A 27,233-nucleotide genomic window follows, 5' to 3' on the forward strand; every position below is an offset into this window, starting at 1 on the left:
CCTCTCTTCCCCCCACGCTGTAGGCTAGGGAAGACGGTAAGCTTAATAACAGGAGCTTGTTAGGTCCTGGTAAACCTTTCATATATTTGGTTACACATGCTCTGCCTTAGAAGGAGACAGGTAGGAAAGGAGCAATAAGTAAGGTGAGCACTTGTAGTCGAGTTAGGGGTGCACTGCAGGAGAAACCGCCCGGTTGGGATAGCAGGAAATGCCAGCCCAGCACTGACACCTTGGCTACCCTGCAGAGCTGGGGCTGGATTCTGTCAGTTCACTTTTTCTCTGAGTAAGACTTTTAAATAACTCACTTTACAGGAGAGCAAGGGAAATAACCTACTAACAGGAGAAAACTAACTTTTTAATATTTTTACGTTGCAAAGGAAAAGCCAATATTTTGAATGAGGGCTTAGTAAGCCTCTACATGTGAGTAATGACAAATGGGGAAAATGCTGAAAGTTTACGGGAGCTGAGTGAGCTATTACAGAGGAGAAAGAAACTGCAGAAAGGAGACATGTTTCTTTCAAATGTTCTTTATTTTTAAGAAGCAATAATAGAAGAAGGAACGGGAAGATGTTCATCAGCAGGAATCTTCTGGGTTCATGTAGTTTACAAAAAATCTCTATTACAAAAGCAGATGCTAAACAAACATGATAAGACATGGCAATTTTTGCCTCTGGGACACAGGGAGCACCATCTCACTATGAAAACTTAATAAGGATCAAACAAGATAAAGCTCCTGTCAACTGTTTTCATAATTTTTAAATGAAAATGTCGCTTTCCCTATAAATTCTATTGAACCTTCCCTATAGCTCCAGTGAGGAGTTTATCTTGGCTGCAACACAAGTTTTTTTTCTGGAACTTTACTCTGAAGATTTCTTTAGAGCGTCAGAGCATTATCCAGAATATTAGATTGACCTAAGTAAATGAAACCAGAACTACAGTAGCAGCTATAGTAATTCAAACAATGTTACAGAAGAATGAAGCTGTATTCCAATCTCAGGCAGGATTTTATGATTCTGTAATAAAGTGACAGGTAATATAGCTATTAGCATATGAATAGGAGGATGGATGGAATATTAACAATGTCAGTTAGGTCAAGAAAAGATGTATTGCTCAATTAACTCTTGAAATGAACAAACTTACTGGGTTTTTTTTAACTCAAAGCAAATGGGTGAGGTGATGGTATTGCTTTATCCTTTGTGTGGTCTTCTGGTGTTAACATCTCTTCTGTTCTTCTCCAGCTGTAAACAAGGATCAATTTCAGTCTCATAGCTAGGGAAGGCAAAAGAACTCATTTTCCTGAACACCTGCAGAGAGATATCAGATTTCAGTCAACTTTCCCTGCTGTCCATCAGCATCAAGAAACCTTCAGCCTGAATTTAAGTTAGCACTAACCCCAAGCCTCTCCCAGCCGGCACCTGCTGAGGTCCTACCCCTGTGGGGACTCATCACACTCAATGCAGAGGGAATGGAGCTGTCAACCAAAACCTCCTGAGAGTGGAGAGAGAGGTGGGATTTCTCACCTACCCTGCGATGTGCATTTTCCATAGCTTTGCTTTTGCCTGTGCCCAACTCAACACAGGATCACTGATCTTTGGGTGTATCTAGGCCCTATATATGTCCATCAAGTTTGCATGCTCTGAATTGCTGGCTGGAGGATCTTTCCATTAATGGTGAAGGGAGCCAGCACACTTAATTTAGGCTTTTTCAATACCCTGCAATGCCATCTTCAGTATTCTTCTGGATTAAGATTCCTAACTTCCAGGTAAAGCCCTACTTCAGCAGAATTCAGGCAGCCTAGTCTTTAAAAGGCTAGCTTTTAAACCTTTTGCCATTTTACCTCTTGGCAATGATTGTACCAACAGGCTGAGACAGAGGTCCACAAAACATGATGGGATTCCATAACAGTGACTTAGCAACCTGGAGGAGATTCCTTACCTTTAACTGAGCAATTTCTAGCCATTTCCTTTGAGATTGTTTGAAATTTTGGGTACAGACACACAATCCAGCACACTCTAAGCATAACAAGTGTGCGCTTGGGTTTTTTTCTTTAATTTGAATATGAGTAGATTGTCTTTCACTTCCCAGGACAGTCTCACTTTTCTCCTATGGACAGACACTGTTTAATCAGCTACTTTTGCTCTAAGTTGCATTGTCTAGTCTAAACTTTGGTTCTTGTTATGCCTTTATCCACTAGCTTAAAGAGCCTAGTAGTACCTGCTGTTATATCCCTGTGATGGTACTTACACAATGTAATTATATTGCCTCTTTTCTTGAAAAGCTGAATAGACTGGGCACCTGAAATCTCTTCCTGGAGAGGAATTACTTCAAATTATTTTTAGGGTTTCTTTCTTAACCTTCTCTAGTATTTCAGTATCCTTTTAAAAATGCAGATACCAAAACTGGACAGCTTCCAGTATCTGTCTCACTGGTGCTTCATGCAGAGAGAAAATTGCTTCCCTATACCTACTTCTTACTCCTCTGAAACATCTGAGGACAGCTGCATCCTCTTTTGCCCCCTTTTCCCTAGGAGTATAGCACAATTCCTTCCTACTCTGACCCCCAAATTCTTCGCTGTGTGCAGAGTAAACCACACACTCCCCAGTTCTGCTCAGAGTGGCTGGCAGTTTCAGTCACCTGGAGTCAGATTTTTGCATTGCACTCCATTAAAACATGTTCTGTTTCAACAAAGCTCCTCTTATCTGGTCCTTAATAGGTTACATGTGCAATGAGAATGTCATGTATCATTGAATAACACACCTTTCAAAAACCTGTGATGGCCACGGCTGTGTAACTTTACTAAGCACACTGATAATTTCCTCACAAAAACATGAATCATGTTTGCTTGGCAGGCCACTTCCTATAAAAACAAACTTTATCCATGCATTGGATTTTTTTCTCTCTTGTTTTTTGTGGGGTTGGTTAAGCACTAACATGCTAATTTTTTCTTCTCAGTTGCTGACTTCGCTTCTCCAGGAATGGGCTTTCAAGGAAAGTTGTTCTCTTGCTTCATGGTAGACTTTTTGGCAACCCACCATGTTTCTCTGTACTGCTCTATTTTATTCCCCTATTTGCCTATACATTTTTCTCCCAAATTCCCTTTTTTTAACTTTGGGGAAATAACTTTTTCAAAGCAGCGCACACGTGTGTGTGTATGCGTGTAAAAAAAATATAGTTAAGGCTGTCATCTGTTTGCTTAGATCAGTGGCAGCTATGAACATAAACTAGAAACAGGTAAATATTGACACTAGTAAGATACTCAGGCATCTTATCTAAATGAAAGGGAATGGCATTTCTAGGACCAGGTTTTAATAATGAGGGGGCTAAAATAGGCAGTATTTATTAATCTTGTGAGACATCCTTCTGTTACTGAACATAGTTACGAAAAAGCAGAATGTTAGCTACTCACTTGAACTAGGATAGACAAACATAGTTGTGTTTTGACCCTTTTGAAAGGCATTTGAGTATCGGACAAAACTCTTCTGGGGTGTTTTATACGTTAAAAATCCCCAAATCTGAGCTTTCACTGAGCCAGAATTAAACTATTCTTTCCTGTCCGTGGAGTTTGAGTGTTTCCAGCGAGCAGCTCTGTCACTCTCTGAGGTTTCACCTTCGAGGTTCTCTGTGTCGCACCCGATTTTGGTAAACGTGCCAGTCAGCGTCATTCAGGCATGTATAGTAAGAACTTTATTCGGTTTCTATTTTAAAACCTGATATACGAGCAATTATCCCTTTAAGCTGTGTGGCATAATTACATTATAACATTCACATTTGCAATTTAACTTACCCTACAGCGCTCAGGAGAGAAAAAAATATCAAAAATCAAAATTAAACCCACGACTCGGGGGTGTGACCGGCTAATTGCAAAGCACCCCCCTCATCCAGGCGCCCCGGAGCTCCGCTCTCTCCCGGGCAGAGACGGCCGTTGGCCTGGGCTCTAACCGCCGTGGCGGGGCTCCCCCCGCGCTGCCGCCCCTCTGCCGGCAGGTGCCGCCGCCGCGCCGCCCGCTCCTGACGCACACGGCGGCAGCGTCCCCCCCGCCCGCCCGGCGCCCCGCACCCCGGGCAGCGCAGCCCCTCCGGCGGGCCGCTCCGGGCGCCCGGCAGGGGCCGGACCCGGAGCAGGAGAGGCGCCGCGCGTTTGTGCGTGTGGAAATCCCCCCCCCCCCCCCCCCCCGCGCCTTCCCCGCCCGGCGGCCGGCCGGGCTGCCAGCAGCGGGGGAGGCAGCTGTGCGGGGAGGGGAGAGAGGGGGCAGGAGGAAGCGAGGGAGAAGGGAGGGCGGAGACGGGGCCAGCCCGAGGAAATCAAACGGCCCCGACATGAATTAGGCAGCGGGCTGCAGAGGGGAGGGCCCCCCTCCTCCTCCCTTCCCGCACGGCGGGAGCAGCGCCGCCCCGCACGGAGCCGCCTGCTCGGGGCACGCTACACGCGCGCGCACGCACACACAGGCAGGCGGGCGGGCGGGCCGGCCGGGGTGGGGGGGGCCCGGCAGATGAAGATGGCAATGTCTGTGATCCAAGCGTGCCGCAGCCTGGCTCTCTCAACATGGCTGCTGTCCTTTTGTTTCGTGCATCTGCTGTGCCTGGACTTCACCGTGGCTGAGAAGGAGGAGTGGTACACGGCCTTCGTCAACATCACCTACGCCGACCCGGCGGCCGGTAGCGCCGAGCTTCGCAGCGAGAAGAGCGAGTGTGGGCGTTACGGCGAGCAGTCGCCCAAGCAGGACGCCCGCGGGCAGGTGGCCCTCTCCGCCTCGCCCGCCGACCGCTACGCCTGCGACCCCGGCACCCGCTTCAATGCCCCGGCGCCGGGCAAGAGCTGGGTGGCCCTCATCCCGCGCGGCAACTGTACTTACAAGGACAAGATCCGCCACGCTGCTGCCCAGAACGCCTCCGCCGTGGTCATCTACAATGTGGGCTCCAGCAATGCCAACGAGACCATCACCATGCCCCATGCAGGTGAGCCCCGCCACCCTGCCCACGCTCCAATGGGCACACCCCAAGGTCTGTGCTGGGTGGGCAGATGGGCCCCATTTTCCCGTGCTTGGCAGCCCGCTCTGCTGTCCTGCATCCTTGGGGTAGGAGCCGCTGAGGGGGAAGGTGTCCTCGCACCTCCTGGCAGGGAACAGGATGGACTGCAGGCCTCGCTGGGTGGTGGGTGCCCATCCTGGGAGCCATGGAGCACCTCTCCATGCTGCCATGGCAAAGGACGGATGTGCTGCTAGCAGCAATTCACGCTGGTGCTCTGGGGTGAAAAGTTTGGGACGTATAAAGTTTGAGTCTAGTCAGAGGAATGGATGGGACCCCAGCCCACTGTGGGGCACTGATGGGTTTTTTTTGTGTCCTGAGGATCCTCTGGAATGTGGCAAGTGGGACCAGGGATGACTGAGACCCACAGAAGAGAAGAAGCGTAGTGTTTATGGTGCATGCTTATCAGGAGGTGCAATAAAGTAGGGAACACGATGTCTACTGTCTTGTCTATGATAGTGTAAAAGCTGTGGAATTGAGTAGGAATGTCGAGTATCTGATTTGGTGAGAACATGAGATATTTTGTCCAGGGCTGGGCTTGGAGGGGGGGTTTCACGCTCCCAGGCGAATGCTCTGATGGAGTTTGTGCTCGCAGTGTCAGCACACGGGTGCTCCGGTCCCAACATGTGTGCGTCAGCTAGGACTAAGCAGAAATCCAGTCATCGGAAACAACCCAAACCTCAGGTTATGCCCACAAAAAATGCTGTTTCTTGTAACAATGTTTGAAATAGTGTTGTTTTAAAAACAGATTACCAGATTTATATTTAGGGACAGTGTTTTCTGCTGGGGTCACTGGTCTTTTATATCAGCAGCCTATGCCATGGAGACTAAAATGCCACCTATTGTGAAATCTCAGTTTGGTTTGCATCCAGTAACTAATCATGCCCAGCTGTTTCATGCCAGTTGAATCTTAGCAGAGTTAGGGGTAAATTGAAACACAGGCTGCAAAACAGGATGTTATTTGAATGACATTTTAAATGTCACACAGTAAACTAGCTAGCATGGATGTGCTGAAAAACAATTTGTTGCCTAACTATAATGCTGTAATACTTCTGATGCAAAAGTAGCACTTTTGGAACCTCTTTTGTGCAGCCTCTTTAAGAGATTAACTGTTTATTTGGGCAAATTCATGTTTCTTTGGTAGGATTGGCAGAAGATGAGGGTTTTTTTAGTATTTTCCATTGGTTTTTGAGACAAGCAACTCATAACCTCTTGAGCTTCTTAAAAATGTGCTTTATAACCTGCACATGGTTTAACAGCTCTTCAGATTATACTTCTTGGTACTTTAAGTATCACTGATTATATACAAAGCAGTATAAAGTAGTAGGAGCTTGGCATACTTACGTACCCTTAAAGTAAAGCTCAGGCTGTTTCAAAACTTAAGATGCATCACTTGTTCTTCTCTAGTTTCTCTAAAACTGCCAACATGTTGGATCAATTAATGGTTTGCCTGCTTTTAAAGTATGCGCTAAGCTGGTTTCCCACACAAATGGTGTTTTATTAAGAAACAGTGGGAGTAAGAAATGTGTCTAACCTTTTAAAATGTTAGAGCTTTTGTTTGTTTTAAAGTCTAAAATGAAGTAAGCAGGCAATCTTTCTTACTGAAAGTGGTCTCAGCTTTCAAAAATACGAACACTGTATGACTTATCTTGGGGGCAGCTTCTTTTATGTCATATGATTGCTTACAGTTTATTCTGAGAATCCTTTTTGAGTACTGAATTGATACCCAGCAGTGTGATTGTACAGTACCAGAGACTAAAATTAAAGGAAACTTGTAGAAAATAATCTGGACTTGTTGAATGCGGTCAGTGAGACTGAAGAGCTTTGCTGATTGATTGTATGAGGTAGTCTTCATTTTAAGGATTTTTGTTCTGTGAACTTGAAAAATGGTTGTTGGTCTTACCTTAGGGAAAACCTGCCCTCTGTGTACAGACAGAACTCTTGAGGAGTTTTAAAGCATAAGTCTGCCGGAAAAGGAGGAAAAATAATTATTCTTAAACATTTGACAAACTAGCAGGAATTCAGAACTGGATTTATCTTTACTCTTCCTCTTGTACCACCATTATGCTGGGACAAAGTGAATGTACAAGCTGTGTAAAATTATCTTTCTGACTTGTAGTCTTTGACGTTTGCTTGGTCCCGGTCTAAATGACAGCACAAGATTCAAGGGAAGAATGAATCAGGTTCTTGGTTTCTGAGTTCAGCAGCATCTGTGGTGCTCTGCCCACGCCAAATCCTGGAGTGGGAAGAAGAAAATTCCATCCTGGAAAATACTTGGGGGGGTGGGAGGGGAGGGTGAAATATGACCTAAAAAGCAATTTAAAAGTTGAAAGAAATATGATGTTACTTTCCTTTTTTTTTTCTTTTCTCCCACAGATTTTTTTTGAGGTTTCATAGAAGCTTAAATAGACTCTGCACAGAAAACAGTATATCCTGTTGCATAACAATGTGGCTCCTGCCCTTACTAAAGCATTATTACTCCTACAAGAGATGCTTTTCTTTATGTATGCTCTTCTCTTCTGTGTGCTTTGCCTTCTTTCTTTTACTGTCATTTTCTCTCTTTGTGCTTCTTTTTCTGCTCCTCTTCCTCGCCCCCCCATTTCTTCATCTCTGCCCCTGTGCTTCGTTCCCCTGTTGATCACGTTACTGTGCTACTTCATAGTGCTTTGCCCTTGCTGCTTTCTTCCCAAAGCTCTCTTTCTCTTGCCAAAGATCTTACCTCACAGCTGTATGTTTAATTATATTTCCTGTTTTCTGTTACGCTGCATGCCAATGACCCTTTTCTAACATGATGCCTCCTGATTTTAAAATCTATGGGCAACTGTAGCAAGATACCATTCTTGAACTTGAAGGAGGGTTGGTAGACTTCCCTCCCCCCCGGCACCCCTACCACCCCCAAGTCAAAACCAGGATGGGATTATATCAAAGCTTGTTCTGGAAATCTTCAAATACAACTTTCCAGGATTTATTTATAGTGCATCAGACAGAATAGACGAAGCATGCGATTTGAACCAGTTCAGTCACCGTTTTGAAAGCCTTTGCTTTCAGGGAGCTTGTACTTAGGTCACTGCTTGCACATCCAGAAGAGCGAGGTAGGGTTGTGACATCTGCGTTCACAGACAATGCAGAGCTCTGTGGTTCTCATGCTAGGACACACTTAGCTTTTGCATCATCTGCTACAGCCTTTGCAAACTGGCGTCTTTATTTCTATTGACTTGAAGTATGGTACAGGAACTGTGAGTCCAAGTTTGTTTGCTTTTTGACTAAGTAGATTTTAACAAGAGAAGGACAAAAGCATCTAGAATTTCTGTTTCAGATGCTTTTTATTTCTCCTAAATCAACTTTTTCTAGTAGAAAAGTAGAAAGAGGATGTTCTTTCTCCTCCAGAAGAGTAATCCTTGGTGTTTGCTAGGGTTTCTAATTGGCATTTTTTCTTACTCAGAATGAATTAGCTGTTATTTAGGTTTGAAAATAGTCACTATGTCTGCATTTAATAACCTAGTATTAATTCGAAGTATTCTTACTACCTGTTGTAGCACATGTCCTAACACTTCCTCTGAGTAGATACGGTAAGGGAGCCTTCCAGAAGATGATTCAAAGTGAGAACTTCCCTTTCTCCACCTCTTATTTGAGGGAACCTAGGTTGACCACTTCTAACTTGTGCACCGCTCAGGTTCTTGGGGCTAGGGAGGGATGTTAACTGCGACTGTACACGATTCATATGTGGGTAAAAGTCAAATCAGTTTGTAACAGCTTGTAACATTCGGTTTGAATTCTGGGGTGCATCAGAATCTCTCACAGAATGGATATGATTATTATGTGGAGTAAATTGCATCCTCAGTATTTTGCGCCAGAAGCATATGTGAGTCAGGCAGTTTTGCATTCTCTGTATTCTACTTTTCCAGTGCATGTCATCACAATTTTACATCACATACTGCACACATGACAACCCGCTTTCAATGAGAGGCAAGATGCCTTGTTTTTTGTAACGGCTCGTATGCACTGGCAGCAACTGTCAACTGTATCTTTGAGACATGAATCTCATGTGGTCTGCAATGACACTGTCTTCTTCCCTCCCTTTTTGGCCTTCAAGTACAGCATGTGTGCGCCAGATTGCATGAGGAGGGCATGGCCATCCCACTGCAAAACCAGGTGTGTCCTTCCACACGTACTGTGAATGTGGCCAGCCTTGATCGGTGCACATTCAGTTTCTTCCCATGTACTCAGATTTGTGTTCCATCACCAATGACTAGTCTTGCCTTTTAGATATTTTAAGATGTGCTGGTAGTAGTTTTGGCTTTGTGCTCCCCTGTAGATTTGTACTGATGTGCAAATTAAACGCTGAAGTTCAAGACTTCTCTCTTTACAGACTTAATTCAATACTGTAGCCACATCTGTTCCTTTAATAAAACAATTGTTTTTCTAAACTTTTTTTGAATTCTAGTAAAGAAAATGTGCTGACAGCATTCACACTGAATTTACATATGGATAAGTGTGAATTAATCAAGGGTTGGAGATTTCAGGCTTCCAGGGCCTGCCATAATTATTTTCTGTTCCAGGCACCCAGGATTCATTCCTAATAGAAACCAACTCAGTGGGGGAGGGAGATGGAGATTAGTGCATCTCTGAGCCTTGTCCATCATAAAATTGAGGCATGGCTGGGGTGTGCTGCCATCTTTAGGAACTCAGAGGAGCTCCTGGATCCATCATGTAGTCCTGGCTTTCAGTAGTTTTTGAAAATCTGGTTCTCTGTATTTATCAAAATCAAGGATTTATAACATTGGCTAGGGCCAGCAGTAGTGCTGACAAGCTGTGCCACTGCGTTGGCTAGTGAGCCATGCTTCTGCCTACTAGTTCCGCTGTGGTTCAGTGCTGGACTTCTCTGCTGCGGACAAGGGGTGGTGGGACTTTGTGATCACAGGTGACTGGTTTAGCTTAACTGAATGAAAAGGGATGAATTTGACCTACAAGGACTAGGGCAGCGAAATAATCTTAGTCTCCAGTACTACTGGGGACAGCCACTTCAGTGCTGGGCGCTGAGTTTTGTCAGATGCTTTTTGCCTTGTTGAATCTCACACCTTCTTTCAGCCTCATGACTGGCTTGTGTATCTCCTTCAGAGCCCCTTGCAGTCAGTGGAAATACAGTGAGTCCACTGAGCTTTGGATCAAGTCGTAAGGTGCAGCTTTCCCTACAAAATGATGAAGTATTGATGCATTGAAGATTGCATTGATCCTCCAAGCTTACTGATTGCAAAAGCAGATTTCTGCATGCCCTTTGGTTATCTGCAGCAATTGTTTGCAATGATATTCATACAAGTGCTGTCTTCAGATCTCTGCAGTAAGAAGTGACACAGCAAGAAGAAAATCTTCCTCAGAAACAAATCTGTATCAGCATTGATTCTAACTGCTGCCTGTTAATCTGGAGCACCTCCTTTTGGTATACTGTCCCTAGGAGAATGGCTTGCTTTTGATAAAGTGATGGTTCGCTCTAGTCCCATTGGTATTTTGTCTTTAAAATGGTATATTTTAGCTTGGGTTATTAGTCTGTGGCTAGTGTGTTAACTCCATTGTAGCTCACTAATTCCTGCAGATATATTTCTGTGCTACCCCCCTTCAGGGTATGTCACAGAGCACAAGAACATTTTCAGCAAAAGGGGAGAGAAGCCTACAGTTAGTTCAGTGTTGGTACTTTAAGAATCTCTTTTCCTGCTGAGAGAAGAGGACGCTTTCTACTTTTCTCATGTAAGCAAAATACTAAAAGAACCCATTATTTTGCCGCACTTGTTTGATGGAGCTCATAGTGCGTTGTCATGTGAGATGACTGAGTTTCAAGTGACCTCTGCTTCCTTAACACCACGAGCCAGGCTGATGAAGAGTTAGATCTTTATGAAGGGATAGCCCAACGAGTTCTCCACTTCCCAATAACTTCTGCATAGCTAACCTGCACAGAAACAGCATTCATTTCAAGGCAAGCCCCACTTCTGCCCTTTCAGTTGCATTTGAGTACTAGTCACTTGATGACTTCTTTGGTACAGAAGGGAGCGAACAATACAATCATTGACTCATAGAAATCAGATATGGAAAAGGCTGAGTAGTCCATGTAATCTATCACCTTACTAATGCAGGACTGCTTCCTGCAGCGTTACCATCTACTATGGTGACAGTGATTTTTTTGCTTAGCATCTTGCGAAGGAAAGAATCTTGGGGTGTTTCAGAACCAAATACAGTCTGTGTAAGCAGCAGAGTGGTGCCAAGGTAAGAGATATAAAATGTAGGAGGATGTTAAATAGCAATACTATATCTTTCAATAATGTTTAATTCTCATAACTTCCACAAAGTCATCTTGGCACAGGCATAACTGCTAAAGGATAAGGTTTAAAACCATCTGTATCCATTATACCACACAGTTTAGGGGAGTATATGGCAACTGCAAGAAGGCGGCAAAATATTTTGTAACTGGTTATGTCCAAACCGGCTTACTCTGCTGTGTCTTGATTCCATAGTGGGATGTGACCCAGGACTTCATTCGTGCCCAGCTCTATCCTCATTTCACTCCATTGTGTTTTGGTTTCTGTGGAAAAGAAATCTAGATGGATAGGCCACAGGTCAGCCGCTGCGGAGTTTGACCAGGTCCTGAATGAGGATGAGCAGAGGTCAACGACCCCTCAGGGTATCCTGCTTGTTCATGAGTGCATTTAGATGTAGTATCTCAGAAGGTAATTCTATTAAGAACTACAGTTTCTGTTACCTGGATGAGAAAACCCAAACCACTTGGGTGAAACCTCAACTTTTGAAATTTACTGTATTAAATCTACCAGCTTTATATCTACTGTCTGACCCACTGCCCGTATTAGTGGATGCCAAGCTTCATAAACCTACAAGTTTGCTGATGAATTTGCTGTGAATTGAAGCTCACCAGTAATAGGCTTCCTGTTATCCAGTGCATTTTGTGGACCCTTTAGCAGTAATTCTCGAGCCAGGATAGGTTGAAAATTACTGATTTAGGTGCTTACCATCCTGGTGGAAACAATGGGTTTTAGTTCAAAAATGGATACGTGGAAACACCTCTTTTCACCAGTTGTAGTGGATGGAGAAATTTTGTAAAGGTTGGTTTGCTTATGAAACAATACTATGGAGCTGTGTTTTACAAGAGAGGCTTAACAAGGGCATTATTTATTTTTTGGCTTCTCTTCAACAAATTATTTGAGATAAGCCTTAGAAAACTGAACTGAGGAGAATGGAAGGAGATGATGAAAAGATTAACCTGTTTGTTTTATAGCTATTCTACATTGAAATATTTTGATTCTTTGCTGCTTAAAGATATAATAGCTTTTTCAAATAATTCTTTATTTCTTTTTCCTCTCCAGAGTGACTTATAAATAACATCAATAAAGTGAAGTGCCTGTTCATTTGCTTCTGACAGTATAATCATAGTGATATTCAATTATACTGCTAGACCTAAGGGTCTGTCAGAGTTTCGATCTCAAATTTGATGTGTCTAACTGTGTTTATGTAATAGTCCCTGCTGTAAATTGGAAAGGTAGCCCATTTATTTTAACCTTATTTTCAGTTTGAGACAAAATTGTAGGAAAAAATGTTTATCATTTTGGTTTCCAAAACACAGAAACGTAAGTTACAGCCACATAACTCCATAGAGTCCTGGTTTGAGTATATCTTGTATACTCCTTAAACGCAGATAGAAGCATTACACCTACATAGGAATGTAGTTCCTCCAGGGATACATGGAATAGGATGAGTTGGCGTGCTCCCTTGTGCTACACACTTAATGAGACATAGCTTTTTAAAATTAATTTGTATTCCATAGTGTCTTGAAGCCTTTATCATGAGAGAGGACCCCCTGGCACTGGGGTGCTCCATAACAAAGCAGTTCTCTCTGTATACTCTTCTACCAAGACAGACCCTCACTACTGACATATTTGTCTATGAACCATCATCCTTTGTCCCTGAACGTTGGCTTAATTATATAGGACATTATTCTTCCTCACAATTTGTTCCATACCTTGGGCTTCCTCCCTTTTTATATGCTCTTTGGTTTGCCTCTTACTGTTCAAATCTCTCCTTACGAGGCATCTCTTTTTTGCAAGTCATTGTAAGAATATCTCGCCAGATAATATATGTATTTTAAAGAGAATTATGTATCACATTAATCTCTGGCTTCCAGCTTTATAAATCACACATCATTAAACTGTGCTCTTCTATTTATTGCTTGATCTTGCAGTCCTTGTCAAAAAACTCATTTCTAGCATGGTCACTGTTATATTGTGTTGAATGTGTCTGATGTTACACAGCAGCACTAAGAATGGACTCAAAAGCGTGGTAGGTAGATCCATCTTTAGTTAATATATGTGTCTAATCTTAAGATTACTGTAAAATGTGTCAACATTAGTTGAATATGGGTTGTGGGTTGGCTGGGTTCAGACCCAGTACAATAAGCTGTATGGTTTTATTGTTTTGCTTAAATTGATTTATGGAGCACTTGAGAAGCTTTTGCACCTAGTTGTTACTGTCATACTAGCAGAGCAATTCCAATTCTTCATGATCAAAGCTCTGGGTGTCTAACAAGTTTCACTGTAAAAGATTTCGTGGATTTTCCAATTATGCAAGAGTTCTATATCAGTATCTGATAAAGATCTCTGGTGTTACGTCCTGTGATGCTAGCTAAAAGGTTAGTATTCTTTTTCCTTTTCCATTTCAGTATTTTCTGTTTGAAAACAGAAATATGTTTCTGCTTTTCCTTTGCCCTTTCAGAAGTCTGTGTATTACAGTACCTCAAATCTTTGAGGTGTGTGTCTGTGTGTGTACTCGGAAAAAAAAAAAATCTTTGAAATGGAACAGCCTGACACTGCACTCTAATTCATGATTGCTTCTTATACTTGTACAGAATACGCTTTTCCCTCTTGTCCTTTTTTAAGCTTTTATTATATGTGCACTGTCTCCTAGTTTTACCTGCCAGTATCATGTTCCTTGAGTGAGGCAGCTTTCACAAGATTGTGTAATCTCTGTGCCTGGTCTCTTACTGCTCTTTGTATGTCCATGTGTTTGAAGTACCATCTGTTTGTCCATGAAATTCATACCTTTACTAAATACTGTATCAAGACTTTTCACGTTGGAAAACAAGGAGCTGAGTAAAATCCATGATATCTTGCTATAATACTGCCTTTGATGTCTTTCTCTTGCCTTCTTTTTTCTTCAATCCTCTATCCTCTTCATTCTCTACTTAGTTTTTTCTCTCCTTTTTTTTTTGGTAGGAGTGGGGGGAGTGTATAATTTCTTTACTTTCCACACTTCCAATAAATCTTTCCCTTGGACTTCTCACCTTTTTTTTTTTGTCATCTTCACTTCTCTTATGTGCTCTGCACCTATTTCTGTTTTTCATCTCTTCCAGGGTTTTTTTCCTTTCTCTCCACTCCTTACCAGTCTGACAAAAATAGCCAAAGACTATTGCTTTATATACAAAGTTGACTGTAAGGGGAAGCAGAGCAGGATTATGCTCTTCTGGTTGCTTTTCCTTTGCAGCTGACTCCAGCTTTAAAGAGCATCTGCTGTCTGCTGCTCCGTGTCGGTCAGCTTGGAGGAGCGGGACACCAGCAGTGGGGAAGAGTGGCGGTGCTGTTTATGAACTGAGGACTGCCAAGCAGGCAAAGCATATTTGCTATGTGCAGAGTCACTTTGTTCTGAACACTCCTAAGTCTTTTTCATGAATTCTTAAAAGACTAAATTATCATCCCCTCTATGTAAAGGGGCATATCCTGCTCTTTCATGCTTTTGCGGAAGAAGATTAAGTTTCCCCCACTGGGTGCTAGAAAAACTGCTGGGGAATTTTTCCATTGAAACTGTTTTTCTTTAGTAGTGAAATGAATTTTCAACAAATTACTGTTTTGGAAAGTTTTTGCTCTCCAGAAAAGATCTTACAGTTCTGAGTTTGAAGAAAGATTTTATTTTAGTAAATATTTAATGTCTCAGAATTTCAGGTTCAGAAACAGTTTGGGTTTCCCTTTCCTTTTTTGATAATATATTACATTTTAATCAGCTTCTACCAGCTTAAGACACTAGTTCTGCCCCAGAGCACAGACCTGACTTCTTCCTGACTCAAATGGTACACTTCTCCAGGAATCAATGCATGCGTTTGATTACAGGTATTATGTAAAGAAATTGAACTCGGGTTTGCAATGCTGAATTTCTTTTCCCTGTGATAGCGTGCCAACAGCTTTCTGTCTTCCCTAAGCTGTAAGATCTTTGGCCCTTGCTGTGTGTGTATATATCCTTACCAGCAGGCTAGATGTGACTTTAGCACTGGCTAGATACACATGGGAATGATACTTGGTATGAGATAAAGATTGCCCTCATAGACAAAGACATAACAAGGATCAGTAATTGTAAGTGGAAGCGAGACAAATTCAGGCTTGTAGTAAGATGCAGTTTCCTAAATGGTTGCCCGTAACTTGATGTTATTTGAATGGGCTTGGATAGCTCTCTAAAAGTCACATCCTGGAAAAATTACCCGATTCTGTGGGAAAATTGCGGTAGTATGTGTGCAAGGAAGGTTAGAGAAGGTGATCGTGGTAATTCTTTATGGTTTTAGAGACCGTACCTCTCTGGAACTACCACCTACCTCTTTTCCACACTTGGAGACTGTCAAAACAGCTCTAGCAGGAGCTCTGCAGAGTGGGCACAGGTAAACCCTATGGCCTGAAGCATCAGCTTTTCAAGCTTTTCAGCATATCATGTCCTTTATCACCTGGAAAGAACTTAGCTGGGTGACAGTGATGAACCAAGGTCAGTTTGTTATTCTTTGTGACTGTTGCTCATAGAGTAGGAAGCCGCAAGAAAAGGCACTTGCGAGAAAAACATAGTCTGAGCCCCTTCTATTTTTTTGTGTCTGAAGATAACCAACAAATGCAGAGAGCTGCCTGTAAGCCTCCACAAAACAAGCATTTGCTGGAGCATCTGTCTTGCATCGTAAAAGAAGTTGAAAGCATTTCTCCTCCAAAACTTCTATTTAAATGTTGAATGCCAGCACAAGGGGATATCATGATTAAATGCAACCCAGAGTGGCAAAGGTATCGCAGGTGGGGATGAAACACTTCAAAAGCCAATAGTACAATCATTCACTTTGCCAGAGAAATGGCTAAAATAGCCGTTGGATGAAAGTGATGTGAATGAACCTGAACCTGGAGAGGTGAATTCATGGTGATGGGAAAATAATAGTCATGGAAGTAACTTGTGAACCCTGTGGCATCATCAGCAGGGAGACGTTCTTCCTCTCAGAGACTATGAAACGTGTTTGACTAATCCCCATTTCAGTTCTGCACTGACTCCCATTTCTCACTGGTACCCACTATCATGATCTTTGAAATTTTCTTGTTTGCCGCCTCAGTGCTGTTTGTTGCAGTCCTTCCTTGCTGCCTTTACAGGTGGTGGGAACGTTCCTGGAGATGATGAGGATCTTGGTCACCTTGTGCTCAGGTTTGAGCTTGTACATTTTCTAGTTGCCTTTAGCAGTTTTGCATGTTGCTTGGTGTTTGAGTATGAAGGATTGTATTGTTCACAGAATATTGCCCAACCGGATCCATAGGTGAATTAGAGAAAGCTACCAAACAGCTTTACTGTATGGGAAAGTTACGTCTAAGGCAGTCGGGTCCTCTAGTGCATAGTGATTCTTCAGGGAACTCATCTGTCCTTTTCACTCCCCTGGCCTGCTAACTAACCCATGCTTAAGAAACCACATAGGAAAATGTCATTTTTCTATGTTGCTTTTTTTTTTTCCCCTCTAGAGACACTCTCTTTTCTTTATCCCTCTAAGTCCCAGTCTTTTTTCTTTTTTATTTCCCTATCCTAGTCTACTAACCAGAACTTACTGAGATGCAAGTTATGAGAGTCCATAGCCTATTTTTAAGAGAACAATATGACTGTGTAACTATTTTTTTCTGAATTTATAATTTCTAATGGTTGGTAGTTAAGGAAATTTTTAGTAAAAGAGAACTGATATTATCTGGTTTCTAAATATGCATGACCTATCACTTCTTTCTCCAGTAATTAAGGGCTTCATTCCTGTTGACTAATTATATAACCATCTTTCTGCTATTAGACTTACAAAAAAATAACAAAGCAAGCACTGAATTTTTAGTATAGAGTATCTTCTATCGATTATTTTGTACATTTGAAGTGTAGAATCTGTTCTTAGTTCTCAACCAATATTGTGTTGAGTCAATACAACAATTGCCGTTGGTCTTTTCTGGACAATTTATTTTATGTCCATAGACCAGAAATGTTTTTCACCAAGGCAAAGATAATTCTGCTAGCTTTATCACAAAGCTGTTGACTTTGGCTCTGACTAGCCAAATCTGTTGTGGATTAGCCTGCAAAACAGGAGCTATTGTGCATATGTAAAGCAATAGACTGGTAGTAATGATAGCAGGGAGGTAAGTATAACTGTGGCTTACCTAGACCAATACGGCAACTCCTAAAAATTCTTAATTGCAAATGAGATTGATATTTAAAAATCACTTCTCACTTTACTAAGATAGTGATTTTGCTGTCATAAAGCTCACTAGTAGCTATTTTAAAATTTAGGTTAGACATTATTTCTAATGTTTACATTATACTAATGTAATTCGGAGAATGCTTCATCCCCCAGTTAGGACAATGTTTGCACAAATGGTTATAGTTAAGCTCGTGTTTACTTCTTGCTAAGAATGGGCCAGAAGTTGAACACCTTGACTAAATGTGATTGAAAGTGGTTTTATGAGAAAATGTCATCTATAAAAGAGGTAGAAATGTGTATGTAGCCCAGAGGTTTATTACTAAGAATGTTACTGCGGTAATCTTGGGAGTTCGTATACCCTCCTGTAGCACTGTGAATAGTCAAGGTCCTGACCACAAGGTGTTTTTATTTATAATTGTAAATATAAAATATATATTTTATATATTTCATAAAACAGGTGCTTTGTAAGTACCTATTAAGAGATGCTTTAATTATTTTACATTTCTCCACATAGATTGGCTTCTGCTTTCTGGGTTATCAGGCACGTCTGCATCACAGTAAGAAGCAAAGGTGCCTCTCTCAACTTCCAGTGAACACTCTTTCTCTTCCATCTGAGGAAGAGTTCACCACCCAAACCCTTTAAAACCCTGATGCTGTTTCTTCTTAACTGTGTTTTATTTGATGTCAGATACCAGTGCATGCAGAGAGCAATCGTAGCTTGAGAAGTGTGGACAGCTTGTTAGTTATTTGCAGATGGCTTAAAGATTTATATCAACCAGTCAATTGTACTTGCTAGGTGAGCTAGAGGAGGTCGTGTAATTTAGAATAGCCAGACAACATTTATTGCTAATCAGGGAGCTGCCTAATTTAGAAATACATACATATCTAAGGTTATCAGATCCACAGCAGCTCATACCTCACGCCCATTCCAGTTTGGGAGTAATTATTGTAATGTTTTGCAGATTTGGTTCCAGTAGATAAAATTTTGCACCCTCCCTTGTGGCCTTATCAGTCTGTCAGCTTCATTTTGCTTTGATAAATTCCAGAGGTTTCCTTAATGTTCCCTATGGTACATGTCCAAGTGGCTGAAAGTTCTGTTCAAAATTGACAGTTGTTGGGTGTATGTTGAGAGGACAGGAAGCTGTAACCAAGGAGGAGGGGAGTGTAAAATGAACAGATATTCCTCCATTAGACATTCCTAACAGGTTAACTGCCATATTTAGTTAAAAGGATCCACCTGGAAATAATACAATACTTATTTTTAGTAACCTATAAGTATGTAAGGGTTCCCCATGACAACCGTGTTAATATCACAGTAAGACTTGCCAGACCAGGCAAATATTAATGTATAATACACAAGTATTAATGAGTACTAGAGGTGACTCAGTAGTATCTTCAGTGCTCTGCAAATCTGTATTTATGAGCACAAGCCTCAAAGATCCTCCATAATGTGAATGGACATCAGTGGGAGTGAGGGTGATTAGTATGCATTTGTGAGTGCTATGCTTTTCACAGGCTGGGGACCTAGTTTGCCTTCTCCTGTGTCTCCTTGTTTAATAAACCAGAATTGGAACCCATCCATCAGATTATTATTGCAGGTTTGATTAATTTGAAAATAAACAGGATGTTCATGCTGTTATCCAACAGTTGTCTCCACCTGTTGGCAAGAGTTTCAGGATCTGAGAGTGCATTAAGTCTTTATTCAAGTGCACAATATTCAGTCAGCTGAAAAAAAAATTAGTTTCATTTTTGTTTTCCATCTGTAATAATGGCAACATCCCTATCACTGAAAGGAATACTATACACAGCATGTAAGCACCATCAGGCTACAGCAATGAAGAGATTGTACCTTTTTCTTGTGGAGGGATGCTACATTGTGCGGGCTTGGTGTCATGGAAATGCAAAGAATGTATGAAGTTTTAAATAGGCAGATGAATTTTAGATCCACTTCTCTAGGTACTTTGAAGAAGCACACAAACGACTTGGCTGGAAAAGTCACAAGAAGTTCACAGGAGAAAAGAATCTCCGGCGCCAACATGATGGTCTCCATAGTTCTTACACGGGGTATTGGAATTAGGCTGGGCTATAAACTGACTTTTCACAGACTGTATTTTCTATATGCAGACTGCTTTCGGGCCAGCTCAGATGCTGATTTCTGAACTTTCAGGCTAGTCACCATTACTTTGAGAGTCTCCCAAGTCCCCATTTCACGTACTTACATTTTATTAATGTTATGAAGAGAAAACCAATAACCATCCTGTAAAATTCCAACTCCCAAATCTTTCCTTTAGAAAAAGCACTATAAGTTTGCTGATTGCCAGCAATGCACTTACCTATACTGTTAATTTGTAACCTCTGCTTCTGAAATCCTAACCCTGATGAAGTCAATGCCAAAACTTCCTAAGGATTTCATTGCCAAGTAATTAAAGCAAGAAAATAAATGCCTGAACTCATTATATATCTTCTACTGCCCCCATAGCATTTAACACATTGTTGTCAAGTACAGAAAAGCGCCGTTCATCGCAACCCAACAGAAATAATACCAGTCTTTCACCAGCAATCTTGGTGAAGTATTAAAAGTCTGCATTTCCTATGAATTGCACGCATCTATCAGGTTCAAGTAGCACAACAGACAACACCAGGGCTTCATTAAGATCATTTTGTAATTGAGTAAAATTATGGGCCAGCCTGTGAGTGCCTTGAAGCTGTAAGTATTAACTTTCATGAGATCTCCAGCGCATTTAATAAAAGGTCCACCTGGCTTCAAGTGATTGTATGTAGCCATTGTTACATTTATGATGTAGGTAGAAGTTAATTTTCTTACATTTTGAAGTGCTTGAGAATAGTAGGTCATGCCTTATGTGTATTTCCAACAGTGGGCTTCAAAACATTTTTTTCTGAAATCTACTGACAGCTAAAATTTAAATTCTTGCAAGGCTTACGACTTTTGTGTGAAATGAAAGGAATCGGGGAGGTATAGTGGCGTTAGAGCTGTGCTGCAGGAAGGGGCTGAAAAACTTGGTTTGCAAGATGCACGTGCCTGCTGGCTCATCTCCAAGAGCAAGGAGCAGTCAGGCTCGCAAGAGCTGCCGGACGAAAGTCACAGTTCGGATAAAAGCTTCTAAATCTTGAGCAGGTACTGGCTGGACACGCTGCAAAAAGACCTGTTCTATATTTGGAGGGTGAGAGCGGTATGGTTTTCACACGTTTCTTCGCTAACTGGTATGCTAAGAAGGAATGGCAATGATGGCAGGCTTAGCGCAGGGGGAATGCTTCAGTGAGGGTGGTTAGGAGAATACTCAAAATTAGTATTTGCAATTTCCAGTGAAGGAGTGGAATCTACGTTTTGTACCATCCATCTATATATGAAATAAACGCGGACACTTGTCACAGAAATAGTTACAGAAACAAAGTCTATCCACGTTAAGCCTAGCAGAGGTCATTCCTACCTGTTTCCAGTCTAACCGAGTTAGGATGGCATTTAATACAGGCTGAATTTATTCCAAACAGATGATTAATTATTAGATCTTGGAGTATGTGGTTCATTGGCAAATTTTTTTCTTAATTTTTGTGGAAATACTGTTCAGCTGAAGAGACCACAATGCAGGCAATACTGCATGATGATTTCAGTGCCTTTGTTTTAATATGCATATTGTGCTTTGAGTGATGCTGATCTGTTTTGAGAGCTTGTGGGATTTTCAAAACCACTGCTATGTTAATCTCATTTGGCTCCAGTAACATGCTTCAGATCACTCTCTCTTTTCAGGGTCTGATGACAAGATAGTGAATTGTGTGATTTATACTGCAAATGGTTTATTTTCAGTTTTCACTACACCTTCATTTTGGAAATCTGTGACTGTTTAACTCCTTTGTAAATCTCCAGCATTCCTTATTATGGTGAATCTCTTTGCTAACAGAGATGTTTGCTAATGAGAGAATCTCTGTCTCTTGGTTAGTGTGGGCATTCCTGTATCCTAAAGACACTTTGCCTTTTGCTCTCTTTGATCCAAATTAATTGTAAGAGGCTAAATGCAGACAGAAATATCAAATGCACAGCTATGCTTAATAGAAAAGTTACAATTACATAAAGTATGAGAAATCAAAGGAGAGATCCAGGTGATTCAGCATAGAAATAACAGGGTAGCTGAAGTTCATGATTTCAGCTGGTAGTTCTGATCTGCTTATACTTAGGCACTGAGTCATCCAAGGCATAAAAGCTAAATGAAGAGAGAGAACATAAGTCTTCGTACAAGAACCAAGGTAAATAGAATTACCCTCCTTTCACGTCCTCTCACATGTGGGCAGAATTGGTCTCTGATGCAATCTGAACATAGACATATATGAGCAGCAGGAATATTACCAGCAGAGGAAAATTTCCGATAGTTATGACTAGTACTCCTCCCTGGGAGCCTATAAATGGTGTATTTTGTTGTTGGGGTTTTTTGTTGTTGTTTGGGATTTTTGTTTTTTAAAGGAGAGGAGAGGGGAAACAGGCATGTAAAATAGCATGTAAATGTCTGAAACAGCATGACACAGCATCTGAATTGCATATTCAGAGAATAACTAAAAGTTACCATTAAACTGAAGACTGGTTTAAAACAAACCTTAGTTTGGAGTCAGCTGTATAACTTAAATATATCCCCTTCACATCTCCAACTGTCTTGTGTACTAAAATTTACTAAATTTGGTGCAAGATTTTGTTTCTGAACATCTTGAATCTGAAGTGTTTCATATCAAATTCTTGTTTCAAGTAATTTAAAGAGTCATGAAATTCATATTCAATCCAGAACTCTAATCTGAAATTTCTGGCTCTGGACACATACAGATAATCAGATTTCAGTAGGGGAATATGGTACTTACCTTATCTGTTGCAGATTGATCCAGCAAGGAAAACCCTTATAATCAGCAAGTACTATAAAGAGATCTGCACTGGTACTCATTTGAGTATTAAAATTAAGGGATCTAATTAGTTATGTACTGTCGTATAAGCATTATGTTAAGTTTTCATCATCCTCAAAGCTTGCCTAAATCTCACAGAGAAATTGTGGAAACCGTATACAAACCATATAACAACATCAGTCACAGCTGTAGAAGATGTAGTGTGGGCAAAAAATGTGAAGCCTGCAAATACTGCCAGGTAACTCTGACAAAGGCTTTGTTTTATAAGTATGAGCACATGCAGCGCTCTCTGAAGAGATCATTTCAGTAGAGCATCGTGAATTTGCCAGAGAAGTAGGTGCTAAGAGGAATTTATTTCTGACTGAATAGTCAGAAGCAAAGTCTATATCGCGATGTTCCTATAAAAGGAACAGCGCAGAAGAAGGACTCTGCCTACTTAAAACAGATTTGGTCCCATTTATGCACGTAACTTCCATCTAGGCATCTAAATACCTTTTTTTAGGAGTAGACAGCATGAATCCTTTACCCATAGATACAGATGTGAGTGTATGTCTGTGTGTCCTTATTCACACACATGTATCTATAAAAATAGTAACTTCCTCCAGGGAGACTGGCTATAGCGGATAACCCACACCTGGTCTTGAACTCACAGATGAGCCAAGACATGTAGATATCTGATATAGTTATTTTGCCAATAAATGGTCTATGTAGACATAACAGCCCTATTTTGAGTCTGCATGGCATGGTGGTAGTATTCTCGCTGGTTGCTTTGGGTTCATTTCAGCTGCAGTTGTACAGAACATGGAAAAAATGGAGACCAAAAAAAAGAAAAAAAAGAGCTTTTTAAATTTTCTAGACAGTTTTAAAGAAGCCCCTTTTCTGTGCACTTTTCTGATTTATGGAGGACTGAGAGGGAGGAAGAAAAATTATGTCTCAGCCAGCTCTAGTCCTTAACGTTTCAGGTCTTAGAATTTAAATAAAATGTGTTATACAGGCACCTCAGTGCTATCCTGCAGCTTGTGTGTGCATAGGTGTAACAGAGTGGGGACAGGAATTTGTCTTTTATTCATTAGCATTTCAGAATACTAGAAGCAAGAGATTCCATCTGGAGATGAGTTTCTCGTAGTTTCTGGGAACAAAAATGAAATAAATGTTGTTCTCATATTGTTCCAACTGCTTGATTAGAAATGAGTCAGAGTGGTCTCTGTGTTCTTCTCCATCTGGACATGTATACTCCATGATAAGCTCGGATATGAAATTTAAAAATTCTATTAAAGCGTTTAGGTCCTCAGCTAAAAAGACCACGTAGTTTGTAGGAAAACTGTAGAGATTAGTTTTCCAGTCTTAGGCCCTCATGCTGAAAATGCTCATGCGGGCAAGTACCTCATGCATGTAATGAACTTGCTGGATCTATTTATAGCTTTACTCAGTGTATGTTTGTATGCACATGGTGCTCCTTAAATTTCACTAGGCTGTGTGTATGAGCAGCAGTTCACACGACAGATCACAATGCAGGACAGGAATCCAGGTAGCAGACAAAGACATTTAATTAAGTAGGTGTTCACAGTTAGTTAATACAATACTTATGACTCTCTTTCCTGGTGTGTATCTGCAAGAAGGAACTTAAGTGATAGAAATTGTGCATGTAATTATTTTTTTTTTTAAAATTTGGGTCATTTTCTTTACAAGGAGGAATAAATAACATTCAATTTTAAGAATGGAAAACCTGACAAGAAGGGTGGAGTAGCCAAATCTTGCAGTGTGTCGGGAGCAAACTCCAACCTTCCAGAGTCCCCTTCTCTCAGTAGTAATAGATCATTCCCATCCCCACAGCACCTTGCTTCTCCAGGCTTGTTCTTTGCCAGTTTTGGTTCTCTATGTTTACTCTTTCCATATGCTTGAACTCCCACCAAGATTGATTTGGATTTCTTTTACAATAAAACTCTCTGAAATTTTCCTCCCTGCTTAACTGAAGTCTGTTTGTATTCACTTCTTCCATAAGCTTTCTTGTAATTCCATTTAAAAAATTTATTATAATTTTAATACTTATTCTGAAATTCTATTTCAATCTACCAATTCATAGTTTTGGAAATCTCAAAAAACCCCATAGCTGTGAAGGGGGAACATAATCCAGGCGATGAACGCTTATATTAAACTATAGCTGGAGCAAATGCATTTCCCTGTGCCCCTCCCTGCCTATTGAAATAATAGATTTCATGTTAAATACAGAATTTGAATAATATACTCTTTTTTTGGACACCTCCAGCTACTGAATGGTGTTTCATCTGCTGATATCCTGATACTTGTGAAAGGTATCTGGTACACACGGACACACCTAGGATGGCTAATTTTAACACTGGCAGGGGCAGAGATCACGACTGTGTGTAAGGATGCCTGCAGCTGTCTTTGGGAGGGTTACAAACAAAGCTCACTGTGAGTCCAGGCTTAAAGTATGGGGGGGGGGGTGTTTTGTTTTGTTTTCCTGTGGAGCAAGTGTCAGGAGGCTGGCTTCCCTTGTGCCCTTTGTTACATTTAAAAGCATTTGAAAATACAAATATAATGATTTATTGGGGCTTAATGATTGCAAAGTATTTTCTGTGACTTTTAACTGGATAAATTACTAGATTGGGATTACGTCAAAGGAACTGTAGGATTATTGGCATTACAAATCTGCTTCTTGATCAGAACTATTCAGCACGTTGAGTTCAAGGTGGTGAGATTAATATATTTCTGTAACATGAATGAAACCCATCTCAGGTTCTAATACAGCCTCTTGTGCACTGCATATAACTTGACTCTGCAAGTAGCCAGATGCTATGAGGTGCTAATTGCCACTTTTAAGCTAATGGTAACTTACTGGTTCTAACTCAGGAGCCGTTAAAAGTTAGAGGGAAGCAGTGAAGAAGGGAATACTGCCTCTTTAGTCACAGCACTCACAGCAGTGGCTCTGTCTTGATTGTAATTTCTGTACATGTGGCATAAAATTTTTATTTTTTAGAAAACATTTTTTGTGACTGTTCTGAGAGGACGGAGTTGAAATGGAAAACATCCTTTGAAAAAAAACCTGCAAGATCATTTTAATGAACTTTTAAATTTTTTTCAAGACGTTCATATATGTGTATAGATTTTAATACTGTTAGTAGTTTTGCATTAGTCTATTCTGTCTTTCTTGCTGTTCTGTCCATGGCACAGTCTCTGCTTTCTGAAGAACCCAGGTAGGACATATTCCACAGATTGTCTGTGGAAGCCCTGAGTTAACAGGAAAGTTAATGACCCATTCTTCCTTACTCTCTTCCTCCCTTGTCTTTCTCCAAGCTACTTGTTTCCCGCTCCCATATTGCAGTTTTCTGCCCTTTTAGTTGTTCCAAAATGAGCTGGGTTTTAGAAAGATTTTTAAAACATTAAAAAAGAAAAAAGTCTGGTTCGTTTTTTAGATCATGTCAGACCTGATTCACCCTGCAGTCCCTCAGTACCATGTTGGCCCAGCTGAAGAATGGGTGGTGGTGGTGCGGCAGGGGCAAGCAGCTGTTGGTGAGGAGGGCCGGTAACTTTGTAAAATGGCTTTGTTCCCAAAGAAAGTGCGCGGTGGAGCTGCATATGGATTGCATCTTGAGTTGAGCATCAAGTGCAGCTGTGTTTATTACACTGTCTGCAAAATACAGCAGTAGTGTGCAGGCAAAGCTCAAAAGCCCCTTAGCGGCTTCCTAATCTGAGGTCAGTCGAGAAAGGATTCCCCTGTTTCTGGATTCAGCTTCCAGCTTAGAGGAAGGCCCTGTACACGAATCTGCCATACATTCAAATGTCATTTGAAGTGGTTTGGACTGCAGAAAAACAGCCGATAGTTTTGTTAGAGGACCAAGGGACTGAGATTAATGTAAATATCTTACATGTCATATGTGGGAGTGGGACTGCCCCAGCTTCCCAAGCTCAGAGTGCTGACATAGTCCTTCCCTGCCATACGTCCTTAGGCTGTTCGTGTTGGTTTTTTCTGACAGCACTTCTATCACACCAGCTGCAGCTTCCCATTTCCCAGATCTTGGCATGCCCTGTGGTTTGGCTGGCTTGATGATATGCACTGTTTCAGCAGAGCCATCTCTTCCTGTAGAACATCTATCATATTCTTGGTGACCTCCTGTCCCATTAGCAGTTCCTCCTCACTTTCAGTCTTTCCTCTCTATTCCATGATTTTGAGTCATGCCACGCTGTTAGAGGGCACGTGTTTGCTCTTTCTTAGCTGAGTGCTTGCCTGATTGTGTTTAATCAGTGCTTTTTCTAAGGGTGGTCTCTAATCTTCTTGCACAGTTTCAGTAGCAGCAGCTTGGTGAAACAGTGTAATAGTCTGACATGTAGTAGAACTAAATGTAGAATGTTTGTCTTTCTGTCCGAAACATTTTAAGGGACAAGGGGAGATTTTCAAAGAAAGGTAGCTGAGGTGAGGGAAGAACAGTTAATTATGCTGGAAAATCTGTGAATGCATTTTGGGTAAATCTGCCTGTGGCTTCCTGGTGGTAGTGAGGATGTTAATAATTCCCTATAGCGTGTACAAATGCAGTGTTCATGCTTATTCTTCATGTGATGTGGCTGCATGGCTGTTCATCTCCTATCCATACCCCAGTCAGATGTGGAGGAGCTATAAGCAAGCTGTATAGTGAGTGAAACTCTTCCCGAGTAAGCTTTTCTGATCCAAGGCTAAAAGTTGCATCTTTCTATGCATCTTCCTTATGTCCACTATACTTCAACAAAAAATCAGAAACAGTTTTCTTCAACATTTTCTTCATGTACATAACAACTTGTAGCTTCAGGG

The 27,233-nt window shown here is 41.3% G+C and overlaps 1 protein-coding gene and 1 long non-coding RNA gene across 3 annotated transcripts in view; one reads left to right on the forward strand and one right to left on the reverse strand.

Annotated features, from left to right (window-relative positions):
* Nucleotides 1-27,233, forward strand: part of RNF150 (ring finger protein 150) — a 151,137-nt gene that overhangs the window by 22,068 nt on the left and 101,836 nt on the right. Inside the window, exon 1 of one of the 2 annotated variants that reach the window (XM_054824342.1) lies at nucleotides 4,087-4,956. The exons of the other annotated variant lie outside the window; for it this stretch is intronic. Within the exon in view, the coding sequence (XP_054680317.1) occupies nucleotides 4,491-4,956 (466 nt within the window). The 5' untranslated portion in view covers nucleotides 4,087-4,490. Of the gene's footprint in view, nucleotides 1-4,086; nucleotides 4,957-27,233 lie in introns of those variants that run through there. 2 annotated transcript variants of the gene reach the window in all.
* LOC129205909 (uncharacterized) lies at nucleotides 569-3,920 on the reverse strand. The gene is made up of 3 exons (XR_008576909.1): nucleotides 3,785-3,920; nucleotides 1,141-1,304; nucleotides 569-1,013 (listed from the first exon to the last, which is right to left on the reverse strand). It is a non-coding gene; the product is annotated as an uncharacterized LOC129205909 (long non-coding RNA).

This window comes from Grus americana, chromosome 4 (assembly GCF_028858705.1).
Source record: "Grus americana isolate bGruAme1 chromosome 4, bGruAme1.mat, whole genome shotgun sequence".
NCBI lineage: Eukaryota > Metazoa > Chordata > Aves > Gruiformes > Gruidae > Grus > Grus americana.